This window comes from Pimephales promelas, chromosome 4, assembly GCF_988280905.1.
Source record: "Pimephales promelas chromosome 4, fPimPro1.hap1.1, whole genome shotgun sequence".
Lineage (NCBI taxonomy): Eukaryota > Metazoa > Chordata > Actinopteri > Cypriniformes > Leuciscidae > Pimephales > Pimephales promelas.
Genome location: NC_142772.1, coordinates 41831040 through 41853390, shown reverse-complemented (window position 1 = coordinate 41853390; position 22351 = coordinate 41831040). Strand labels below are relative to the sequence as shown.

The following is a 22351-nucleotide window of genomic DNA, read 5'->3' as shown; positions in this document are numbered from 1 at the left end:
TCAGAATCCAGAGTTTTGAGAAGATTGGGGATACTTAATTTTTCGCCCCAAAAAAAAAAACCGTAAGGGGTAACACTGTCGTTTTTTTTTCTGGTTGAAACTTTGAGTTTCGATATCTCAGCTCTGGAAGGGTTTAGAGCCTCCATTTTTGCACTCAGGTCTAAGTCTCGTGGCCCTCTATCAGAATCCAGAGTTTTGAGAAGATTGGGGATACTTAATTTTTTGCCCCAAAAAAAAAACGTAAGGGGTAACACTGTCTTTTTTTTCTGGTTGAAACTTTGAGTTTCGATATCTCAGCTCTGGAAGGGTTTAGAGCCTCCATTTTTGCACTAAGGTCTAAGTCTCGTGGCCCTCTATCAGAATCCAGAGTTTTGAGAAGATTGGGGATACTTAATTTTTCGCCCAAAAAAAAAAACGTAAGGGGTAACACTGTCGTTTTTTTTTCTGGTTGAAACTTTGAGTTTCGATATCTCAGCTCTGGAAGGGTTTAGAGCCTCCATTTTTGCACTCAGGTCTAAGTCTCGTGGCCCTCTATCAGAACCCAGAGTTTTGAGAAGATTGGGGATACTTAATTTTTCGCCCAAAAAAAAAAAACGTAAGGGGTAACACTCGTTTTTTTTTCTGGTCGAAATTTTGAGTTTCAATATCTCAGCTCTGGAAGGGTCTAGAGCCTCCATTTTTGCACTCATGTCTAAGTCTCATGGCCCTCTATCAGAATCCAGAGTTTTGAAAAGATTGGGGATACTTCATTTTTCGCCCAAAAAAAAAATGTAAGGGGTAACACTGTGGGGGTTTTTTTCTGGTCGAAATTTTGAGTTTCAATATCTCAGCTCTGGAAGGGCCTAGAGCCTCCATTTTTGCACTCAGGTCTAAGTCGCATGGCCCTCTATCATAATCCAGAGTTTTAAGAAGATTGGGGATACTTAATTTTTTGCCCTCCTCCCAAAAAACGTAAGGGGTAACACTGTCGTTTTTTTTTTCTAGTCGAAATTTTGAGTTTTGATATCTCAGCTCTGGAAGGGTCTAGAGCCTCCATTTTGCACTCAGGTCTAAGTCTCATGGCCCTCTATCAGAATCCAGAGTTTTGAGAAGATTGGGGATACTTAATTTTTCGCCCAAAAAAAAAAACGTAAGGGGTAACACTGTCGTTTTTTTTTCTGGTTGAAACTTTGAGTTTCGATATCTCAGCTCTGGAAGGGTTTAGAGCCTCCATTTTTGCACTCAGGTCTAAGTCTCGTGGCCCTCTATCAGAACCCAGAGTTTTGAGAAGATTGGGGATACTTAATTTTTCGCCCAAAAAAAAAAAACGTAAGGGGTAACACTGTCGTTTTTTTTTCTGGTCGAAATTTTGAGTTTCAATATCTCAGCTCTGGAAGGGTCTAGAGCCTCCATTTTTGCACTCAGGTCTAAGTCTCATGGCCCTCTATCAGAATCCAGAGTTTTGAAAAGATTGGGGATACTTCATTTTTCGCCCAAAAAAAAAATGTAAGGGGTAACACTGTGGGGTTTTTTTTCTGGTCGAAATTTTGAGTTTCAATATCTCAGCTCTGGAAGGGCCTAGAGCCTCCATTTTTGCACTCAGGTCTAAGTCGCATGGCCCTCTATCATAATCCAGAGTTTTAAGAAGATTGGGGATACTTAATTTTTTGCCCTCCTCCCAAAAAACGTAAGGGGTAACACTGTCGTTTTTTTTTTCTAGTCGAAATTTTGAGTTTTGATATCTCAGCTCTGGAAGGGTCTAGAGCCTCCATTTTGCACTCAGGTCTAAGTCTCATGGCCCTCTATCAGAATCCAGAGTTTTGAGAAGATTGGGGATACTTAATTTTTCGCCCCCAAAAAAAAACGTAAGGGGTAACACTGTCGTTTTTTTTACTGGTTGAAATTTTGAGTTTTGATATTTCAGCTCTGGAAGGGTCTAGAGCCTCCAATTTTGCACTCAGGTCTAAGTCTCATGGCCCTCTATCAGAATCCAGAGTTTTAAGAAGATTGGAGAAACTTGTTTTTTCACCCTAGAAAAAAAACAAAAGGGGTACCACTGTCGTTTTTTTTTTGGGGGGGGGGGGGGGGGGGGGTCGAAATTTTGAGTTTCTCTGATCTTCTTGAAACTCTGGATTTTGATAGAGGGCCATGAGACTTAGACCAGAGTGCAAAAAATGGAGTCTCTAGACCATTCTAGAGCTGAGATATTGAGATTTTTATAATGGCATAAATGCTACATGGGATCTCAATATCTCAGCTCTGGAAGGGTCTAGAGCCTCCATTTTTGCACTCAGGTCTAAGTCCCATGGCCCTCTATCAGAATCCAGAGTTTTGAGAAGATTGGAGAAACTTATTTTTTCACCCTAGAAAAAAAAACAAAAGGGGTACCACTGTCGTTTTTTTTTTTTGGGGGGGGGGGGGGGGGTCGAAATTTTGAGTTTCTCTGATCTTCTTGAAACTCTGGATTCTGATAGAGGGCCAAGAGACTTAGACCTAAATGCAAAAATTGAGGCTCTAGACCCTTCCAGAGCTGAGCTATCAAGATTTTTATAATGGCATAAATGCTACGTGGGATCTCAATATCTCAGCTCTGGAAGGGTCTAGAGACTCCATTTTTGCACTCAGGTCTAAGTCTCATGGCCCTCTATTAGAATCCAGAGTTTTGAGAAGATTTGAGAAACTTATTTTTTCGCCCCAGAAAAAAAAACAAAAGGGGTACCACTGTCGTTTTTTTTGGGGGGGGTCAAAATTTTGAGTTTCTCTGATCTTCTCGAAACTCTGGATTCCGATAGATGGCCAAGAGACTTAGACCTGAATGCAAAAATTGAGGCTCTAGACCCTTCCAGAGCTGAGATATCAAGATTTTTATAATGGCATAAATGCTACGTGGGATCTCAATATCTCAGGAAGGGTCTAGACCCTCCATTTTTGCACTCAGGTCTAAGTCTCATGGCCCTCTATTAGAATCCAGAGTTTTGAGAAGATTTTTTCGCACCGGGGGTCGAAATTTTGAGTTTCTCTGATCTTCTTGAAACTCTGGATTCTGTTTATTTGTAGTGTACTGATAATAGTTTCATATAATTAGTTTGTTAATTAAACTAATAATTATAAATAATTGATTTCTCTATAAAATAATACTACAAACACTTAAAAATAAAAAGATTAGTGCCCTGTTTTGAGGACAAGAAATGAAAACCAATGTGGTATGATGAATGTCCTAAAGATGGAACTCTGCAATGGCCACCTAGTGTTCAGTAGTGTTCATGACATGTTGATATGCCTTTAAGATGACTTCTTCTATGGCGTTCGTTATTGTATGCGTAATGTTGTTATGTGAGCGCGCACGCTCAGTGAGAGTGAGAAAGTTCACGCAAAGAGGAAGAAGATGACCGATCTATCGCGGGCTTGTTGTTTTGATATAATGCGTTTACTTCCACTTTGATTTGTAGCGTTTTACAGAGTGTTTTCTTTAACCTGTTAACATCCGCTCTTTCGACATGTATGTGAAGAGTGTGCTTAACTGAAAGAAACCAACTATAAAAGGACTCGTGGAACAACCAGTTCATTTGCACTGTCTTTCCTACTCTTCTTCTGGGACCTCAAACTCTGACAGACGTTACAACACACGGACTGTTTCAAACAGGGGTTGGATACATATGTTTTGCTACACAAATATAAGTAAACACTTTGCAGACTGAATGTTGTCCTGTATGAACAAAATGACGGATGTTTTTCATGACTCCACTGTTTGATCGCACCCGCGTGTCTCAGACACAGGTTACGTTACCTTGTAGAAAATATTTGACCTGGCTGGCAGAACGATTGCCTTTGCCTGCATCTTTGCGGTGACATGACTAACATATTTAAGACCTATCCAATCTGAATTTAAGACAATTTAATACTTTTTAAGGCCTTATTTTTAGGAAAATTGATTGAAGACTTTTTAATACTTTTTAATGACCCGCGGCCACCCTGTCCATCACCATGTCCCTTTAGGCGCTCCATAAAAATAAACGTCAACTGAAAATATAAAAAACGTTTTTTTATAGATATTTCAGCTAGTTTTCAATTTCTCGTTTTCATTCAGTTCAACTTGTAAAAAAAATTACAAATGAAAATAAAATGAATAAAAACGATATAGACATTTAAACAAAAAAACATTACAAAAGCACACAAAAAAATTACTACAAATAAAAAATGACCTTGCGAGAAGAGGGTTGGTCACTTTGCTGAATTCCAGACACATGAAGCGTCCCCCTGGCTTAAGGACGCGCAAAGCCTCTTGTAGAGCCTGCAAACAGTGACATCATCATAATAACTAGAGACCTACAGAATGATCAAAGACCTCATACACATCATTCTTCAAATGGAGAAATTAATAAATGATAACAACATGAAATGCAATATGGACAACAATTCAAAGTTAAATGGCTTTTAAGACAGTGTTATTTATTTCAGTGTCTATTATTAAACTGTTCAGCAATCTGATGTGAAGTGCAGAGTCTTTACTTGCTCTATGTGGGTGACATTTCTGATGCCGAAGGCAATAGTGTATATGTCAAACTGATCGTCATCAAACGGGAGCTCTTCTGCATCGCCTGCGACCCATGACAGACCTGCAAGCATGTGACAATGAAATCAACCTTGATATTTCACTCCAAAACATGCATAATCATGTCTTTGGTTACAGATGATCATACCTGTGGTAATTTCTGCTGTCTCAGCCTTTTGTTTTCCAACTTTGAGCATTTCTTTATTGATGTCACACACCACAGCCCGTGACTGTGGAGGCCCTGCATCGTTGGACAAATAATGTTCAGAGATGTCCTGCCATGATGGTGTCTGACGGGATTTTGCTCTTAGCCGCTGCTGACGATCATACATCGAGCGTGTGTACTCCAGGAAGCGGAAAGATATGTCACCTACAGCAGAATAGCACATTTCTGAATATGTACGAACATCTAGGGCAAGGGTTTTCAATATTTTCTGTGCCATGGACCCGAAATATGATCATCGTAATCCTAAAATTGTAAAGGCAGCTATAGGTGTACTGTAAGGAAAAAAAATCAAAATTAAAAGTGGCTTGACTCTTGGCTTGCCATAATCCTAACCAAACGTATATTACACACAGTGCATTTCCTATGCATGTAAAAACAAATTTTCGCGTATAAATTGCACTATGAACGCACTGCGTGCGAGACGCATTTAGTGTGACCGCGTTGATATATCTAGAGCCTCCATTTTTGCACTCAGGTCTAAGTCCCATGGCCCTCTATCAGAATCCAGAGTTTCAAGAAGATCAGAAAAACTCAAAATTTCGACCAAAAAAAAAAAAAAAAAAACGACAGTGTTACCCCTGTCGTTTTTTGTTTTTGTTTTTTTGTGCGAAAAAATAAGTTTCTCCAATCTTCTTGAAACTCTGTATTCTGATAGAGGGCCATGGGACTTAGACCTGAGTGCAAAAATGGAGGCTCTAGACCCTTCCAGAGCTGAGATATTTATAATGGCATAAGTGCTACGTGGTATCTCAATATCTCAGCTCTGGAAGGGTCTAAAGCCTCCATTTTTACACTCAGGTCTAAGTCCCATAGCCCTCTATCAGAATCCAGAGTTTCAAAAAGATCAGAGAAACTCAAAATTTCAACACCCCCCCATATTTTTTTGTGCGAAAAAATAAGTCTCTCCAATCTTCTTGAAACTCTGGATTCTGATAGAGGGTCAAGGGACTTAGACCTGAGTGCAAAAATGGAGGCTCTATGGCAACCAAACGTCACTGGTGAGACAAAGGTGCAACGGACGGACGGCCAGATTATGTTTTGGCAGGGAAAAACTGATCAGAAAATGTAATGAAAATGTAACAGAAGTTGTAGAAATGTAGTGGAGTAGAATTGCTGCAAAATGTAACGAAGTAAAAAGTATGCGCTATTTATTCTACTTAAGTAAAGTAAAGATACGTGAAAAATGTACATAAGTAAAGTAACAAAGTATTTGTACTTCGTTACATTTCCACCACTGGACTTAACCGAAATGATATAAAGAATGAGTTACAATTTTGACTTACCTGTGCCACCAGCTGTGTCCAGTAGCCGTAGCCCTGGCTGAGGGTTCATAATGTGCAGCAGTGTGTCTTTCCACAATCTGTGGATTCCCAAACTCATGGCATCATTCATCACGTCATACTTCTCGGCCACACTTTCAAACACCTTATACACTGAGAGTTGAAAAATAACGAGAGAAATGGAAATGTCATGCATGCATGGCTTAGTAGTGGAAAAGGTTCTAGCAGACACTAATATCACACACTCAATTTAAACACGTTTAATTAGGCATAGATAGACAACTAATTATACTAATGAACATACATAAACAACCATACCAAATATGAAGGCAGATACATAGAGATGTGTTGCCAGTATAGTTTCCATATAAGTTACTTGTATAGAACGACTAAAAAACCAGTATAATTTTGTTTAGGTATGTGAAATTTAGCTAGCAGGACGCATAAATGTATCATGTAATATTGTCATCTCTTTTGAGTTGTCAAACAGTCCTAATAAACAGATGTGTGTAACTCACCTTTCTGTGCTTTCTCCTCCTCTGGGATTGTTTGGAATCCAAAGTGCGTATTTCTGCCCTCTGTGCTATCGCTATATCCTCGACACCCTGTGATCCCAGCACGACAGCATACATGTTTGATTCGACACCGTGAAACATGATGAATATTTCGCGTAGAGTCGGAGAAAAATCTTAATGCCCTGATGGAGGCCGCCATGTTTCTCTCAAGTTCAGTTGCGCAAGTTGTACGTCATAAACCCGTAACGAGACGAGTTGTAGTTCCAGCGGATCTTTGTTGGACTACAAACTGATCAAATATTCAGTAAATATTAACAGTAGTAAAAACTATGGTGCTTGACAACCGGCATTGACTTGCATAAAAAATGAACCCCAAGTTAAAGATGTCTTGATGAAATTTTTTTATTTTTTTAAAAAAGTGGCAATTTAAAGCCCATTTGTGTGAGCCATGCGAACGAGCCAAATGTATTATGTGTGTGTCAGTGTGTGAAAGCTTGTTCTGTGGCGATAGGTTTGTTAACAATTATCAAAATAATAATAAAAAGATAATTTTACTTTATGTAATATGTAGGCTATAATATGTAAGCTTCTATATAGGCCTATATTTTTGTCGTGTAAACGAAAGCATTGTCTAACTATTTGATATTGTCACACAAACGAGTTGGTAAATCTTAAAAATGTATTTAGGCTAATAATTTGAAAAAAAAATGTTTCAGTAGGCGCGAAGAATTATTGATAGATATTTCTGGATTTCAAACTTTATTTTTTTTTTAATAGGCCTATTTAATAGTATTATTTGACTTTTCATTATTGTTTGGTCTATATTCTTTACTTATTTCCCTTGATTTAATTACTGTTCATTTTTTATTGTATCACAACTAACTGGAAAATGTTAATGCTTTGGTAATTCAAGTATGGTTAAAGACACATTACCACATTCAATAAAAACAAAAAATGTAACAGAAATCCGCTAAAACTCCACGAAATGTCATGTCATCTAAACATTTGTTGGTTGAATTAATCTGTAATGTCACTTACTGAATGCAACTGCTTTTCACACAATCACGTATGTGTTAAGTAACCCACACCACCAGTAGAGGGCACTATAGGATTCATAGTCATACTTGTTGATGACACAGTGCTTATGACTGAAGTCACCAGCAAAATGTAAATGCATGTCGAACTGCTTGTTTGCCTGCCTGAGTGGATTTCATTATATGTGGTATTTAATAAGTAAAGGCTGATTGCATTTATTAGTAATCAAACAAATCACCATTAATAGATGCATTAGCTGTGAGTGCATCATTTATTCAGATCAGTAAAAAAAAAAAAAAAAAACCTCATTGATGAATTGTATTTGTTTTGTGATTCATGTTTGTGTTGCATGGTAATATTCTGAATGTGTTCACCTCACATACCATGAACATCTGCAGGTGGGCAGCCACACACACACACACAGGGGAAATGGCTTACACATGGGGCCTGTAATACAGGCTTTGTTTGTGCATCCACTCTACGTCTGGTAGTCATTTTATCTGATAAGCATTTAAGCAACGCAGAAAAACATCAGAGCTGAATTTCTTCCTTCCTTTTTTCCTCTTCAGCAGATGTTGTTTTGGAGGTCTGTCTAGTTTTCAACTGCATGCTTGTTTGCATGTTCCCCCCTTTGTCATCTCTGTTTATATGGGTGTGGTTGTGCATGAAACTTGGGTCATCTTACAAGCAAATTTTGGAGTCTCCCGAAGGATCTAATTTGCATTGTAAATTCCCTCTCTCTCTCTCTCTCTCTCTCTCTCTTCTTACCTCTATGTAAATGATTGCATGACATCATTAAAAAAGAGAGAGCATTGGTGACAACTCATGATGTATACAAACAAAGCAAGCAAGACAGGCATAAGAAACATGCATATTTATTTTTGCACTCGGACACATTAAATAAAAACTACAAAGGTAACTTATACAAAAGATAGATTATATCCAATTTTACATCCAAAATAACAATAATTTATGGTATAAATAAAAATTCTCACTATTTTATTTACAATTCCATGAAAACAACATCTTTTTTTATTATCCCTGGAAGCACCCTTTCCCAAAATTGTAGGGATTCCTCTCTTGGTTTCTCAGAAGAAAGGCCCAGTGACATTGTGATAAACCACAGAAGGATATGACACTTTTTTTCCAGTGCTAAAAGTGTCACGCCGTTCGGCTTTCCGATCTAAATGGATGCCTGGTTTCTGCATTATTCACCAGCCTTTCCAGATGAATATGACCTTGTTGGATTTAACCTGTCACTTTGGGTTTGTCTCTCTCTCTCTCTCTCTCTCTCTCTCTCTCTCTCTCTCTCTCTCTCTCTCTCTCTCTCTCTCTCTCTCTCTCCAGTGACACTTTAGTATGCATGGGCAGCCACAGGCACTGCAGAGCTAAGGTTATGATGAAGAATGCATTAATTAACAGAGTGCCGACAAACACACTGATATTGAGGTAAAGCGAGATCTTTGCACTTGAATTGGGTGGGTGGCTTGCTTAAATGAGGTCTTATTACAGATTCGTTTTCTTATACAAGGTATTGGTTTTCAAAAGATGCAAGTTGTGATATAATCCTAGTTTTAAAAAGGTTGCCCCTAAAACATTATACAAGATAAGTACTTCGGTAATAAAGTGCAAAATGTAGTGATTTTGTTCATACCCACAAAAAATGCAATGCTGCTCCACCATGTGTCAGATTATAGATTGAATCTTCTAAAGGGGATTTATGAATGAAGGGCCTTTACAATATCACTAAAACTTACATTAGTACTACTCACAGAGCACTAAATACAAAATGGTGGACCTGTGACTGAAGGCTGTGTAAGTGCTGTAATGTTAGCTAAATGTCATGAGACAACAGGATAGTTTACTCAAAAATGAAATTTCTGTTATCATATACATTTTTGTCCATACATTGAAAGTCATTTGAGAACACTGGGCCTTGTTCATGAACTTTTCGAAAATGTAAGAGTAAATTCAGAGTAATTTGTAAGTAAAATGGACCGAATTCACAAACGCATCAGCAACCTCAAATTTTGTAGTTAAACGATCATTTGTAAAAATGTAACGCATTTTAAAGGTGTAGTTCACTTTAAAAAAAAAACTTTTGCTGATAATTTACTCACCCCCATGTCATCCAAGATATCCATGTCATTCTTTCTTCAGTCGAAAAGAAATTAAGGCTTTTGATGAAAACATTCCTGCATTTTTCTGCATATAATGGACTTCAATGGGAACCAAATGGTTCAAGGTCCAAAAGACAGTTTCAGTGCAAACTGCAAACTGTTCAAAGGGCTTTAAACGATTCCAGGCGATGAATAAGGGTATTATCAAGCGAAATGATCGCTCATTTAAAAAAACAACAACAAAGTTTAAGTTTTACACGCTCAAATGTTTGCCGTGCTCTGTTCTGTGATGCGCGTTCGTGACTCTCCTGTTCGAACTTGTTTATCAAAATGAACGAATCTTTTTTCGTGTCATTTGGTTCATTCAATGAACGAAATAAACGAATTGACTCGGGAGAAGATTCTTTCCATTTGATGGTGTCACAACAGGAGTCACGAACGCACATCACAGAACAGAGCAAGGCGAGCATTTGAGCTTATAAAACTTAAACTTTGTTGTTGTTTTTTTTTTAAATAAGCGATCATTTCGCTTGATAAGACCCTTATTCATTGTCTGGAATCGTTTAAAGCCCTTTGAACAGTTTGCAGATTGCACTGAAACTCTCATCTTGAACCATTTGGTTCCCATTGAAGTGCATTATATGGAGAAAAATCCTGGAATGCTTTCATCAAAAACCTTAATTTATTTTCGACTGAAGAAAGAATGACATGGACATCTTGGATGACATGGGGGTGAGTAAATCATCAGCAAAAGTTTTTTTTTAAAGAGAACTACTCCTTTAATTCAAATTAATTATGACATGAAAAGTGTGAAGCTTGCAGGCAAATACTATTGGTGTAATCTATAATAATAATAAAAGAAAATGGATTACACAACCACTTTCAATAATTTGTGTTTTATATATTACACTTATTTCCACATTTAGCTAATGTTTTACGCACCTGTGGTTGGGAGCAGGTGTACATTTTTTTCATACCAACTAACATAAAAATAAATAGCACTTTTGACCAATTTCCACACAAAAAAAAATTCATGAATGAGGCCCAATGTTGTTTTAGATTCCACTAACTTGGACAAACATTTGCTGAAAATATCTTCTTTTGTGCTCTAAGTACGTTATACATGTTTGTAACGACACAAGGGTGAGTAAATGGTGACAGAATGTTCACTTTTGGGTGAATCAACCCTTTAACCGGTTCCTTTGCAATCCTCGCAGCTAGCAGTGCAGTGATCCGCGTGGTTTTTGGCTGGCTGGAAAAGTGCTTCAGAATGCGAGAGCTCGAGCTGTGGTGAAGGGGGAGAAAGAGCAAATTGTTTTGGAAGAATTTCACCACAGCCTCTGTTGGGGAGTGAAATGAAAGGGGATGACGTTCGATTGTTCCCACATAGAATTACACAATGTTCATCACAATGCTTCTCTTGCTCAAGTCGAAAACCTGACAAGAATAATATACCCCAATGACACCCACAGGACTACATTTATCTTGAAAATCCCCACGAAAAAAAAAATAAAAAATACTCCCTTAGTGCTTATTCTCATTTGCAATTCAATGCTCCAAAGGATCAATGCTTGTACATCATAGAGACATTATGACAGCTTAAAAGACAGAAGACAGTTTTTTTCAGTCCTGAAGGCACTTAAAGGCAATGGAGAAAGATCAAAACCCAACACAAACGACGAGAGACGAAAAGCGAGGTCCGTAGGGATGTCTCAACTACAGCTCGTTTTGAACATTGCCCAACTTGTAGCAATTTCAGGCTTTGGTTCTCCGCAGTCCATCTCGTCGATCTCTCTCTCTCTCTCTCTCTCTCTTTTTTTTTGTTGTTGTTCACTTTGAGTCTGAATTGCTCTCGACATTATTGTGACATCAATCCTTCGCCGGTTCAGCCAGCTCTCTTACATCTGAAGAAAGAAGTTCTGTCCTCCTCAACAACAGGTGACCTACATTAGAGGTTAAAGAGCGAGTGAAGCAGAATCGTATCTCTAGTCCAGAGGGGCTCCGTGGATTTTCTTTTTCTTTTTTTGGTTATGTAAGTGGTTTTGTCTTTCAGTGTGCTCCACATGGAGTCTAGCGCTTTCTTTAATGCGGAGGCTTATCGTTTGATCACTTCTGTGAAAGCAAAGAAAAAAACAGCTGGGCCGCTTTATCCATTTTTCCGCCATTGGTCATTTGTTCGTTTTGGTCTGTGGCAACAGAAACATTCCAGCACTCCTTTGCTAATCAAATCGCTTGGTTTATATGTGCACCTGTCACATGATTTGTTGAGATGCAAATTGAGAGTAAGCGCATCGGCCAGCTCATTTTGCGCAGTTTATTTGTTTCTTACCAACAACCGATCGGCACGTTTAGACTGGGCCCTGCGCTGGTCATTTGAAGTGAAGTAGGGATCGGTCGGATCCCTTTTCAACGCCCAGCAGCAGAAGACCAGCATTGCGTACAGTGTGTGCATCGTTTAGGGGGCTAAAGCAGCCGTAGAGGTCAGAGGCGTTGAGGTTAGTGTCCCACGAGAGGGCTGAGGTCTCCATGGTGGTTCTTGAGTTTCTTCTTAAACAGAGAGATGGTCGAAGGTCTGTAGAAGATGATCCAGGGTTCAGACGTAGTGCTCTGCGCACACGAATCTGACCCGCTGATCGACGGGATGGATGGGGATCTGAGATGGGGCGACAAACAAAAAAAGACTATTGATTCACATCACACTTTTATATGCCTGGTAAAAAAACAAATGACATGCAAATTGGGCAGGCAAACATCCATTATGAGCAAAAATAGACTCTATAAATCTGACAACAGTGCAGTGATAAACCTGCACGACTTCCTTGTAACTGCAATAAAATAGGGTGACCAACTGTCCTGTTTTCCCAGGACGTTTTCCCTGTTTTCATATAACAATATAACCATTTTCTATCCATACAGAGGAGGCATAACCTACTTTAAATGTATTGAAATTAATAAGGTATCTTTGAGTAAACTTCGAGTATCATTTGAGCAGGCCCATCTGTTTGCCGGGCCGAGTGTCCTGGTTTTTGGTAATCAAAATATGGTCACCCTACAATTAAACCTTCTATAAGCTAAGTCAATTTCATCACAATTCTTCTAATAGTGGCTTCTCAAATCGAAAAACTTTCTAAAATATATTTAGTTTGTAGCATATGTACTTACTTTACAGTAAGATGCAGGAGCAGCTTAGCTACCATGGCTATGACTGTTAGCGTTAGCAGAGCAGCTAATGCGTAGATGGTCCACACTGTAAAACATGACATGTTTATTAGTCACAGACAGTAAAACTAATGCAGCCTCATAATTACACTTGTACTAAAGGGGAAGGTTATCACTAGGAAAACTCAAGTACTAGTATAAAGAGTGGCTAGCTTTAGAAATGTAGCCTAGCACAGAGCTAACAGCAAAAATTTGAAAGCTAACAATAAAAACATGATAACCATTTATCATGCCAGCTCCGACATTACAGTAAAGTTATGACTGTGATATCATAATATATTAATGTGGGATCTCCCAAGGAAGCTTTCACAGTCTTTTTGTTCAATTTAATCTTTTAACAGTTGTGGCTAATGTTACCACAGTAGGCTATATTATAGTAACACTAAATAGTTAGTAATATTCAATATACCCCTTATGGAAAACCCACATTAATTTCATGTGTTTCACATGTGATCTCATGTGTTTCACAGGGGAATTTACATTGGATTCACACAAAATGTCCCAAAAGCACACATTTCCCATGTGCAAAACACGTTTCCCATGTGGTTTTTCTTATTGATGGCTTTCCTGGAAATTTTGTGAAGCAAATTTGTGATGATTTTAATGCACTTTATACATGCCCAGTAGGTTCCCTAAAGACTGTGTTATTAGACTAGTTTTGTTATTTTGATGTTTTAAAGCATTTCTGGTTTAAACTTTAGTAGCAAAAATGTTTTCAGAAGTTGTTCTGTGGCTTTAACTTTTAAAAGGATTGAATCCAATAAATTCCACTTATGTTCACAATTTATTTGATTAAAAATGCAGTAAAACAGCAATATTGTGAAATATTATTACAATTTGAAATTACTTTAAAATGTAATTTATTCCTGTGATGTCAAAGCAGTATTTATAGCATCATTACTCCAGTCTTCAGTGTCACATGATCCTTCAGAAATCATTCTAATATGATGATTTGGTGCTCAAGTGCTATGTTTTTTATATTTAATATAAAAATGTGAGGAAAGTAGCAAAACTGAAGCAAAATGAAGAGAACTGGACACATACTGGTGGTGTGGCCTGTGGTCCGACCCGGTCCAGGCCACTGACCTGGCATGTTTGCAGGACTTGATGTGATTACATGTGATTGATGTGAGTACAGGAGCGAGGATTTTCCACTCTGACTGGTATTTGATTTTGCTGTAGTGCTTCCCGTACCAGGCCGCACTGTACTGGTGTCCTCTTCATCACCATCGTCATCCTCTTCCACAGGTCTGACTCCTTGATTGCTTAAAGCTGTGGGGAGTTCATATGTGGTAATCAGCCGATGAAACACAAACAGGAACCCAAAAACTCCTTGTTAAGATATGCTGATCATCTGATTAAAATTCATAACGTTTCTATTGACGTCCCCGCGGACATTACAGAGAGAGATTTCAAAGCTCTTTCAAAAAAACATCACGTCTCTTTTTCAGCGTTGTAGACGCAGATATAAACGCAGTATGTGGTGTTTGAATCAAACTATGCCTGCAGGGGAAAATCCTTTAGCCCAGTGAATAGTGAAAGCCAATTTGCTTCGCTGACCTTTTCTTTCAGAAATACTTTTTTCCATTTCATACTTCCAAGCTTTTATTCTTCCTCTGATTGTGGTTATTGAACTCTGCCTCCCAAAACAACGCAACAGAAAGTGACAGCGTGTCTGAAAATTTTATAGATATGACAAAAAAAGCATCCAGAGAGTGCTGCTTACACATATTTGGCTTCTATTTCATTCTTTTTATATGAGTGTGTTTAGTAATATCATATGATGCGTCATTTTAGAGTTATGTTGTTTTTAGTTTGTGTCTCTTAGCTTTGAGTACATTTATGAGTCGTGAAATTCAACAAAATAGACTAATCAAAAGTTTGACTCAAAAAGGTTTATATATATATATATATATATATATATAAACCTTTTTGATATATATATATATATATTGTTTAAGTCTCTAATACTCACTAAGACTGCATTTATTTGGTCAAAAAAAAAAAAAAAAAAAAACTGTAATATTGAGAAAATTCTTTAAAATGAACTGTAAACAGTAGAAAGGTAAAAAAGGTGTGTGTGTGTGTGTGTTTTAACAATATATTAAAATAAAATGTATCTAATATATTTAAAAATGTAATTTATTCCTGTGACGTCAAAGCTGAATTTTTCTAATCTTCAGTGTCACATGATCATTCTAATATGCTGATGTATAGCTCAAGAAACATTACTTACTATTATCACTATTGAAAACATTTATGCTAGTTTTGTGAAAACTGTGATACATTTTTTCAGGATATTTTGAGGAATAGAAAGTGAAAAGAAAAGCATTTATTTGAAATAGAAATTTTTGTAACATTATAAATGTCTTTACTGTTATTTTTTTATCAATTTAATGCATAATTAGGGTTAATAATTTGTTAACATAAGTTAATGTATTAACTAACATGAACTAACAATGAGCAACACATTAATTACAGTATTTATTCATCTTTGTCGATCATTGTTTGTTCATATTAGTTTACAGTGCATTAACTAATGTTAACAAATACAACATTTGATTTTAATTTAAGTATTTTGATTTGATGATTATTAAACGTTGAGATTAACATTAATTAAAAATAATAAATTCTGTAGAAGGATTGTTCATTCTAAGTTCATGTTAAATAACGAAACCTTATTGTAAAGTGTTACAGATGAAAAAAAAAGTGAATTTTTTTTAGAATATATGTATGTAGATTTCAATTTCACACACTTTGTTTTGTAACATTTGCAGTGATATGACCATATATAAATATTTCCAAATATAAATCAAATGAAATCCTCACCATGATAAAGAACAGAAAATCCCTGGGCCTCATTTGTCCTATCTGAGAAAAAATACAAAATGACAAAGTCTGCAGTGATGTTCACGATGTCCCGCGGCGGATTGCGGCCATCGAATCGTGCCACCACCCGATTGGAGTTTCCATCCAACAGTTCCACCATATCAGTCTGGTCCACGATATTGAAGAAAGTAAAGTTGAACAGAAGGACAGAAGCACCTGGAACCTGGAAGAGCAACATGACAAAGATAAGACAGCTGTCAGTATGCCAGATTATGTGTTTTGGCTCTAGCAGGCTCTCTCTCCATTAGCATATTAAAAGATTATACCTGAATGGTCCAGTAGCAGACCCTGCCAGGTCTGTATTTGTCTGGGAAGTCAGGAGAGTAGATTACTGCAGAGGGAGATGAGTAGTTTCCTCCACAAGCACCTACTTTTGCTATAGGACAAAAGTGAGAGCTTATTTTTTTTTACCTTAACTTATAGTCCGAGTGCTTTGCACAGGTAATGAGACTGTGAAAACTTACTGTCGAAGACAATGACACGTCCGTCGCCTCCACATGGCTGGGTGTGGTCTCCAAAACACACATGGTTGCACTCTGTGCTCGGAGCATCACCGTGACGATGATAATCAAGGTCGTTGCCACAGAAACAAGCATAGCCTGATTCCATACCGGCGAGCTGGAAAAAAGTATTCACAAATGATCATAATTCTCTAATGCCTGGACAATCCAAGGGCGCAGGGATTTAGAAAAAGCAAGCAAAATACAATAAATATTATTGATTTCATCCCACACAAGCAGATGCACATGATTACATCTTGGACAAATATTGATTCTTTTTTTTTTCTTATTTTTTTTTTTTTTTGCTGAGTCATTAACTGTGGAAAAATTGACTAAAATCACAATTGTATAGAAAAGGTCGTGTAAGTAATTTCAAGTATATACATATATATATATACATATATATAATTGGCAATCTTGGATGTACTGTACATTTGTGCTATTTATTTGTTCTATTTTTAATGTTGTAATTGATGTATTATATTAATGAAAATCTAATTAGAATCACGATTAAGAATAATGTCAATTACAAAATAAATAAATATATATATTATATATTTATATACATATAAATTAAGCTTTATTATTATTATTATTATTATTATTATTATTATATATATATATATATATATATATCCTCCATAGAGAAGAAACATAATACAAAATAAAAATACATAATTTGAGCTATAAAATCTAACTGGACAAGCCACATTCATTGCTTTTGTGAAGGAACCAATATATGCTCTGAATTCTGTATTAATGTGCCAAAATATCTCCCAAAGATGAAGACGTCTCCCAAACAAAACGCTTTAAATGTGGCATCGGTCTGTTCTGTTGTATGCATGTCCCGTGGTGAAATTAGTACCTTGTATCTTTGGTTACGGCAGAAGCTGATGCAGTTCTGAATGGTGAGTTTGTTGGAGGTCTGGTAGCCTCCGGATAGAGGTGTTGGATCCCCGCTGTCCTTAAAACAGCCCAGATTGCCAGGCACTGAAAGAGAAAGATACAGAAAATTTAAACATATTTTTTTTTAAAATCACAGGAAAACATGATATGGCCATATATTATGCCCATGTCGAAATTTAGAAACCACTATTAAATGCAATAACAGACACCTTTGCAAATCATTAAATTCCTTCTGCCGGTAAATCGTCTGGAAACGTGTATTAAAGACTGAGGTGTTTTATGAACTATGATTAAAACAGCACGCATGGCCCAAACAGTGTGAGAACGAAGAGTGCCGTATGCGACTAAACCTCATCCTAAGGGAATGCACAGATGGATTCTGGGGGGTTTGTTAATTATAAACTGAATGACATCTCAGGGTGAGAGAACACAGAGGTCCGAAAGAAAAAGAGAGAGAGAGAGAAAATGTCTGAAAGCCCATGTCGGTGCCGTTAAGTGTGTGTGCTATTATCTACATGAAACAACTAGAAATCAGCTCGCAAACCCAGTCTTAAACCAACAAGTTCAGTTTAGGCTATTTTTGGTAGTTGTTTTTCTTTTTGGCATGGAAAGACTTTGGGGTGAAAGTTCAAGGTGTGATATAGCTATCAACCTATGGCAGGTTAAAGATATAGCAACTAGGGCAAAATATTATGACATTGTTTTTTTTCCATTTCATGCATTATCGATACATAACATTCATCTATACCATTAATGGAAAAGTAATTATTTCCCCATATTTGCCAGACCTTGCGAATGAATATAAACTGGTTTGTTCTAAAGTTGAACAGACTTAATGCCCTGCCATGACGTGGACTATAGTCACTGATCATGGCCTATAGCAACGCATTCTCATCCAAGGGCGTCATCTAACTGACGCTTTGACAATGCGTCTAAATCCGACGCACATGGGAGCCTTTAGCGTCAATATAACATGCTTCGGTTATGGGTAGGTTTAGGTCTGGGGTAGGGTTAGGGTTAGACCACTAGGAGGCGCCTTCTGACCCATATATATCTGCGTCTCATATTGACGCTAAAGGGTGCCATGTGCGTCGGATGTTGACGCATTGTCAAAAGCGTCAGTTAGATAACGCCTTGGGACGAGACCGGGCTGCCTATAGAGGGCGCAACAGGATAAGAAATCTTTGAAATCCACTTTCACGTTCCGTTTCCAACAGTTAAAATGAATAATGAATTGATACTCAGAGAGCGCTCCAAAAGATATGTTTGATTATATCATCTGGATACTTAAAATTGATCAGTGAATGGAGGTTTACAATTTAATCAAGCTTTTAAAATGTAATCAAATGAAAATAATGAATATATTGTTTGTATGATATTCCTTAGAAACAATAATGTTATTATTAATACTTTTCGAAGTACATTTTGTGATCTATTTCTGTCATAATTTCTTAAAGTTAAACCAAACTTTTATTTTGACGGGTTGTCGTGAAGGCCTTTTTGTTTCGGTTTCTTCAATGAAACGGTGAAAAACTTGTGAAGAGACTCTCAAAGCAACTCTGGAGAAGAAGTTCATGTGTTCATGTCCTCATATATTGAGATGCCGGTGTGTGTTTGTGAGTTTGTTATCAGACAAAACCGTGCTGCACATTCACCGAGACTTATGAGCGACATGCACTGACTGGCTGGTGACACATTTATTTCTGCTGCATGATAGGCTTTTAGATTAATCCAAAATATCCAGAGCTTATTATTGTCGTCGATGTAAATTGAATCGCAATCTCAATATAATATTGTTTATCGCCCATCCCTAATAGCAACCAGCCAGAAACTTCATAGCAATGTGCTAAAACCATTCAGAGCACCCAGCAACCATACAGAGGAATTCAGCACATACATAACATTACATGCCTTTTATGCAAGAAATGAATAGATGATTGGGATTTGTTTGTGTGAACATAAGTGTATCTGTTCAATCTGAAGAGTTTTACAGAACCATTTAGATGACAGTGTAGGTTAAATAGTGAAAGGTTTGATTGCAGACTGGTGATAAGGATTAAAAAGACACTCTCAGACACTCCAGAACTCTCCAAGAACACATCTCAGCACGTCAGCACTTGCACAGGCCTTGTTCCGCTCGCTGGATACAATGAAAAGTTTTGTTTTCAAAGAGACACACGTTGAGGCCAACTCAGGCCACACACGCACACGCACACATTCTGTTTTTCTGTGTCTGTGTGAAAGTGTTGTACTGAAATATTTCATGCTGTTTGATGAACCGTGAAATTATAGCAGGAAAAGTTTGATAATGAAGTTTATGCAGTCAGTCAAAACACACACAGATGAACTACTACAACAGATTGTGACTGTAAAATTAATCTCCATATAAACAAATCTCGAGTGGCTTTGCTGTAAATAAACAAAGTAATTATTAAAGGCAATGTCAACTAATAAATACACTATTTAAGGAGGACATACTATTAACTTTTATTAAAAAAATAGTTTGTTACAATTTCTTGATCCAAAAACATGACCATTTTACACCATCACGCGCATGACGTCATCGTTTTCAGAAAGTTTTTGTAGTTTCCACGGAATATTTATCATTTTCAGGCCCCCAAAACATGGTATTTGCATATTGATGTTCTGATTAATGCTATTGTTACATCATTAATTATGACATATGTCATGATCATTTCTTTTTTGCAACTTAGTTTCCTTAAACGGTCTGGATGGATTGTGGAGTGAAATCTCATCAATATAAAAAACTATTAAACATCTAAAATGTTCTGTTTGACGGATTGTGTCGCATAATACAAAATAAGACTAATTAGGCTCTAATTTCATAAGAGAAAAAAACTGTTTTCCTTTGAATGCAAATATAATATTCAAAATGACCATAACATAAATGTTAGCTAAAGACTAAGTAGAGTTGAACAGACAAAGACTGTGCAAACCCTACAACTTTCCTGCTTGTCTAAACACAGACATGTACAATATAATCCACCGTCTGTTCCTCTTATTAATCAGAGTGTAAAAATCCACCACAAACTGCAGTGCAGCGTGTTCCTCCCCCTCATAAATCTGGAACAATGTGCAGATGAGTGGTGTTGAGTCAAACACAGGCCTGTTTAGTGGACTGGATCTGAAGATGATCCATCGCTGCTAGCGAGGAATTTCTGGGTGGAAATTAAACGGAAGACTGCATGTAATTATGACCGTTAGATAGAGGACAAAAGCCTTAATTACACTGATATGCTTTTACGGAGAACAGAAACTAATTTTTCACTCTCGGATGCCTAGGGAAGAGGCGGGGGGGAAAGAGAGTATTTCTCTTGGCCGTTCCTTTGCCACTTCAATGGCAATAGCTCTGAACTTGAAAGCAGGACATTCTGCTCTCCAGGGCTCATGCAAGATTAAAGACAGCAGGTCTTCTGCTTCTGACAGAGTGATTGTACTTTACCATCAATTTATCTGTCCTTTACCTCTCAACACGCACCGGGTTTGCATCCCGCCGCATGGAAAAGGACACATCTCTTTCACCAGCACAGCTGCTGTTTTAGCAAACGCCATGTTTTTTTAGTTAACTTACCTTAGAAAACTTCAAAAGAGTGTTGGAGAACGTACCTCATGCAGTTAAGATGTGCTGAACATGGGTAACAACTGCAAATATCCATGCTTTAAAAGTAATACAATCGACTTCAAAGTGTAGAGTGGAATTTGAAGATTTTATAAGGCGCTTGGCTGGCGAACGCAATGGCATTACGTGTGCTAATGTGCCTCGTTTAGACTGGCTCGCATCCAGATACGGCTTTCAGGAAACACACTTTCACAATGGAAAGATGCAACGCATGCACACACACACACACGCCTATTTTTTACAGGCCTATGCATCTGCATCTCAACATGGAAAGAACTGGAGCCTTAAATTAAACGCAGTTGGGAATGTGGCTGGTTCCACTGCTGAAATACATAAAATTATTAAATGCCTCACAAAAACACAGTGATATTTGATACGCAGGCCCATGATGAAATATCTATTCAGTGTGTTTTTTTTTTGTTTGTTTTTTTAAGATTGCTGGTTTGGTTGGCGGTAGTGGCAGCCAAGGAAATCTGATGACATTTACAAGTGTGCCCTTGAGCAAGAGACCTAAGGTAGTTCACAGTCAATCACTTTAGAGGAAAACTATCTGCTAATGACAAAAAAAAAAGAAGAAAAGTCGCTTCACCGTGATGTACAGCTTACAGGCATAGACCGTAACAGTTTGAAAAACACGCCAGATTACGATCTCATTCTAAAAATGGCAGTGAACTTTTCCTATTGCAAGGAGAGCTGTAAAGCTAAAACTAATTTAGTGTGATTAATTATTTAAAAACGCAATAAAATGAATTTATCCCGTGTAGAGTCCAGCCTTTATGTTTCTGAGAGCACAGAGTCAGCATAGACTCAGCTGCTACCCCAACTAACGAGGAATGTCTGGTAAGCAGGACAGGACAGGACAGTTCCACGATTGCTAATGAGTTTCACCTGCGCGCCACATCGGCGTCGAGTGTCTCACGGAGGAGCTCCAAATTGATAAAAGGAGGAGCGATGACAGTGAAGGATGAGAGAGGACCAGGCCTGAACTATTTATGTTATGTTTTGTTTATAATAATAATAATAATGCATTTTATTTCATGGCGCCTTTCAGAACACCCAAGGTCACCTGACAAGAAATATACAGGTCATTACACAAATCAAAACACACAACAATCAAACAGCATACATATAAGGTACAGTTACATGTCTATGTGTTATATGTGTCAGGTTGGTGTTCCCTGGGTGTCCACTAGAGTCCTCTTCCCCATACCATCACCCCCTTATCATGAACTGCATTTCCCATAATCCTTTGTCTGAACTCACTGATCATTGCACACAGCAGTTCCCACTCACCTTGTTTGTACCTGATGTAAAAATGTAAATTGAAATTGTATTAAATACTAGATGAAAACCTTTAACTTAAAAAAATGTTAACAAAAATTAGAAATGACAACTGACTGAAATACAATTAGTTAACAATGATGACTAAAACTGAAATAAAAATAAATCAAAAGCTAAATAGAACTGTCCAAAATAAATAAATAAATAAC

The 22351-nt window shown here is 37.4% G+C and overlaps 2 protein-coding genes across 4 annotated transcripts in view; both read right to left on the bottom strand.

The window, feature by feature from the left end:
* Positions 1–6781, bottom strand: part of coq5 (coenzyme Q5, methyltransferase) — a 50867-nt gene extending 44086 nt beyond the window's left edge. Inside the window, exons 1-5 of the mRNA XM_089130537.1 lie at positions 6556–6781; positions 6041–6190; positions 4680–4901; positions 4489–4595; positions 4182–4270 (exon numbers count right to left, since the gene is read on the bottom strand). Coding sequence (XP_088986663.1) covers positions 4182–4270; positions 4489–4595; positions 4680–4901; positions 6041–6190; positions 6556–6751 — 764 coding nt within the window. The 5' untranslated portion in view covers positions 6752–6781. The remainder of the gene's footprint in view (positions 1–4181; positions 4271–4488; positions 4596–4679; positions 4902–6040; positions 6191–6555) is intronic.
* Positions 6782–10298: 3517 nt separating this feature from the next.
* kremen1 (kringle containing transmembrane protein 1) overlaps positions 10299–22351 on the bottom strand; it is a 70222-nt gene continuing 58169 nt past the window's right edge. Inside the window, exons 4-10 of one of the 3 annotated variants that reach the window (XM_089130534.1) lie at positions 17181–17305; positions 16280–16433; positions 16082–16191; positions 15756–15978; positions 13971–14198; positions 12870–12954; positions 10299–12360 (exon numbers count right to left, since the gene is read on the bottom strand). In XM_089130534.1, coding sequence (XP_088986660.1) covers positions 12204–12360; positions 12870–12954; positions 13971–14198; positions 15756–15978; positions 16082–16191; positions 16280–16433; positions 17181–17305 — 1082 coding nt within the window. In that variant the 3' untranslated portion in view covers positions 10299–12203. The remainder of the gene's footprint in view (positions 12361–12869; positions 12955–13970; positions 14199–15755; positions 15979–16081; positions 16192–16279; positions 16434–17180; positions 17306–22351) is intronic. The other 2 variants (XM_089130535.1, XM_089130536.1) reach the window with 2 other exon arrangements.